The sequence below is a fragment of the Puntigrus tetrazona genome, unplaced genomic scaffold (assembly GCF_018831695.1).
Source record: "Puntigrus tetrazona isolate hp1 unplaced genomic scaffold, ASM1883169v1 S000000422, whole genome shotgun sequence".
In the NCBI taxonomy this organism is placed as follows: domain Eukaryota; kingdom Metazoa; phylum Chordata; class Actinopteri; order Cypriniformes; family Cyprinidae; genus Puntigrus; species Puntigrus tetrazona.
This window is the reverse complement of record NW_025048071.1, coordinates 1-3,188: the sequence shown is the minus strand read 5'-3', so window position 1 is coordinate 3,188 and position 3,188 is coordinate 1. Positions and strand designations below refer to the sequence as shown.

The 3,188-nt window shown below is 42.0% G+C and overlaps 1 protein-coding gene across 1 annotated transcript; it reads right to left on the bottom strand.

Moving 5' to 3' along the window:
• Positions 1–337: 337 nt before the first annotated feature.
• Positions 338–2,928, bottom strand: LOC122333939 (ubiquitin-associated protein 2-like; the record flags this gene model as incomplete). The annotated part of the gene is made up of 6 exons (XM_043231806.1): positions 338–782; positions 1,001–1,194; positions 1,609–1,898; positions 2,132–2,384; positions 2,584–2,761; positions 2,858–2,928. Coding segments are annotated over 6 exons (1,416 nt in total), but the record flags the coding sequence as incomplete, so codon positions are not given.
• Positions 2,929–3,188: the final 260 nt, after the last annotated feature.

Sequence of the window (3,188 nt, the reverse complement as noted above, 5' to 3'; positions counted from 1 at the left end):
ACAACAGTACTGTGCAATAAAGACACAACATTAAAGCACCTTCACAAAAGGCTGCATTTACTTCATCAGACACACAGTAAATACAGTAATACTGTGAAATTGTTACTACAATTTCTAAAGTATTTTAAAATGTAATTTATTGCAGAATTTTCAAAAGCCATTACTCTAGGCTTCAGTGTCACATGATCCATCAGATATCACTAACAAGCTGACTTGGTTTTAAAGATTTTTTTATTAAATGTTGAAAACTGTTGCGCTGCTTTATATTTTCACTTCATATATATATATTCATATATATATTATTTTTTTTTTAATTTTAACAATTTGATGTGTTCTTGCTGAATAGAAGGTTTCATTTATAAACATCAAATCTAAAAAACAACCTTTCCACAGTGTAAATTATAAAAATGTGGTTGATTTTTGGTTGATGTAGCGCTTTAACTGAAAAAAAAAAAATCAACTTTACATTTTCACAGCTCTGCAGCTGTAATACATCTAAAACTGCAGTTTCTCTGTCTGTACTCACTGTCACAGGTCCAGAAGGCTCCTTGCTCTGAGAGAAGGTCAGTCTTGAATGAGGAGCCACACCACAGTCAAAGCTGTTACCCGCTGATGATGCAGCGGAGGAAGAAGAGGAGGATGAAGAGGATGAGGGGGCTGTGGCCGAGCTGGGGGTGGTGTGGGAGGGGGCGAGACTGGGGAGAGGTACCGAGGGAGAAGGGTAGATGCTGTCAGAAGAGGCCAGAGGCAGCAGCAAGGGGACCGGACTGGTCAGAGATTCACTGCAGGGGAGATCATGGGAAACATATTAGCATGCAAACTGGAGAGATTTTACAGCTAAAAAGAGAACACTGGTTTGAAAGACATGCGTTGAGAGATTTAGGAAAATCAGCAATACATGAAGTCCACTGCTCGAAGAAAAAGAAAAGCACTTCAATTCATTTTAGTCCTCAGCAAAACCATTTTGTCCTCAGTACTTCCATTTCTACCACTGACTGACCTGATTGGTTTAGAGTAAAGGCTGCTCTGTGACTGAGGAACCACCGCAGCCTCCCTTAAGGGTTCACTGTTGCAGTTCTCCGACTGGCCGAAGTCCGGCAGGGCAGATTCTGAACCAAAGTCCAGGGCACCAAACTGCACATTTAGACCGGACACATCTGCTGAGCCTGGCATCTCTACAGCAGATGCAGGGATCTGGATGTGTAAAAATATACACATACAAGTTTTGGGTTAGGACATTTCCTTTTTAATTAAGAGACCATTTAAAGATTTTCTGATACTGACTTTTCAATCAATAATTAATTCAAAAGCAAGAAACATAACATAATAGCAACAAACTTCAGTGCAAGTCATCTGTGCATTGTCTTTCTAACTTGCTCTCGCCTCTATTCTGGTAACACCCATTTCTCTCAATTTCAATAAATTCCAGATGGATAAAATCAAGCCCCACCCTGCATACGTTATACTTGAAAACTGAAGCCAAAAGTTTGCAAAATGGCTCTCAAAGGCCATTTCACGTATGTTTATCTATAAGCTGTAGTTCCAAATAGCTCACCAATATCTCTCTCAAAGCCTTCCAACTCAATGGATTTTTAAAACTCTAGTTACCTTTGAAGTGGGAGGTATCCTTCGCTTTTGAGTCTTTATCTGCCGCTGCTGTGTGCTGCTGCCCTGAGATTCGGCTGCCTGTGAGGGGGCCATGGAGGGTCCGTCACGGTGCTGAGAAGGTTCTGGCGCTTTCGGAAAGGCTTCCAGTGTGCCCGGGGCGGGCGAAGGGGTACTCAGTGGGGGAGGACTGGGCTGCCTGGTTAGAGGCCCCGTGTGGGTCAGGGAGCCCTGCTGTCGCTGAGCGAGTTGGCTTAGCACCAAAGATGGCTCTGGCTGCATCTGAAACTCCCCTATACCGCAAAAAAAGCCATTCACATCAAGTCATGTGTGACTAAAAAAAAAAAAATTGATGAAGTGTGAAAACTGTAATAATTAATTGTTATAAAACATGCTTGTATATGTTGCTTGTGTAAAAACATCAGATTTTGGTGTGAACAGCTCAACAGTGTTAATGCAGAGCAACGTGTTTGCTAGACTGAACAAGTTTGTGTTTCTGGTTCAGTAAAGCAATTGTAACACTCACGACTGAATTGAGAAGGGAGTGAAGCGGAGCTTTGTGTTCCAGGAGGTTTGATGTCCCAGGAGGAGGAGGAGGGGACAGATATCCCCGTCCCCACCAGCCCCCCTACAGGGGTGCAGTTGGTCCCTGTGCTGGAGGGCTGGGAGGTAAGCTGCCCAAGACCAGGCCCCTTCAGCTGTTCCAGTATTTGCTGCCCGGCCGTCTGCCCGAGTTTTGGACCACCCAGCTCTCCAAAACCAGAACCCAAAACAGAGGACTGGAAAAAGACACAAAGGAAGGGGAACCCATTCAGATCTCACCTCTAGTGTGTTTGAACAGTATACCACAATACAAAAAATAACTAACTAGAAAGTGAAATAAATAAAAAGTTGTGACGCAAGCACCCTAAACATAGCTTCGTCCTTTAGGAAAATGGTTTTCTAAATGCTATAAATCAGGCCTGTAGATTGTCTCACCAGGGTGGCGTGTGTGTAGCTGTTGGAACCAGCAGATGTGCCTCCGTTTCGAGCAGGCTGGTGGTGGGAGTTGGTGAAGACCAGACTGTGGCCAAGCCCCTGAGAGGAGCCCACGGCCTTCAGACCTCCCACCTCCTCACGATCCACAGGCTTCTGCAGCAGAGTCGATAGATCCAGGCTACAACAAAATACAATCAGTTGTCAAAACATAAGCAAATGCATAAATTGTCACAAGATTGTAATGAAATGAGAACCTCAGTTCTGACTTTATTACCTTTGGCCAGGTGTGATGTGGTTCTCGGGTGGAGGTGCACAAGAGGAAGTGAACACTTTGGTCTCAGAGAGCTTTGGAGTTTAAATAGGACCTGTTAGTACTTTTATTTTGTAGCAGTAAAATGTGAATTCTTTTGCTACAAATATGACATGAGAGATATTATGAAAGACAAAATGATATTAGCAATATATAAATATTTATACATAGCAATATACAACAATAATTATACAGTAATATATATAATGATTATTTATATATTTTAATTAAAATACATCCTTTCATAAAATACATAAAAAGTTAGAAAATTACATAATTGCCATATGTATATATT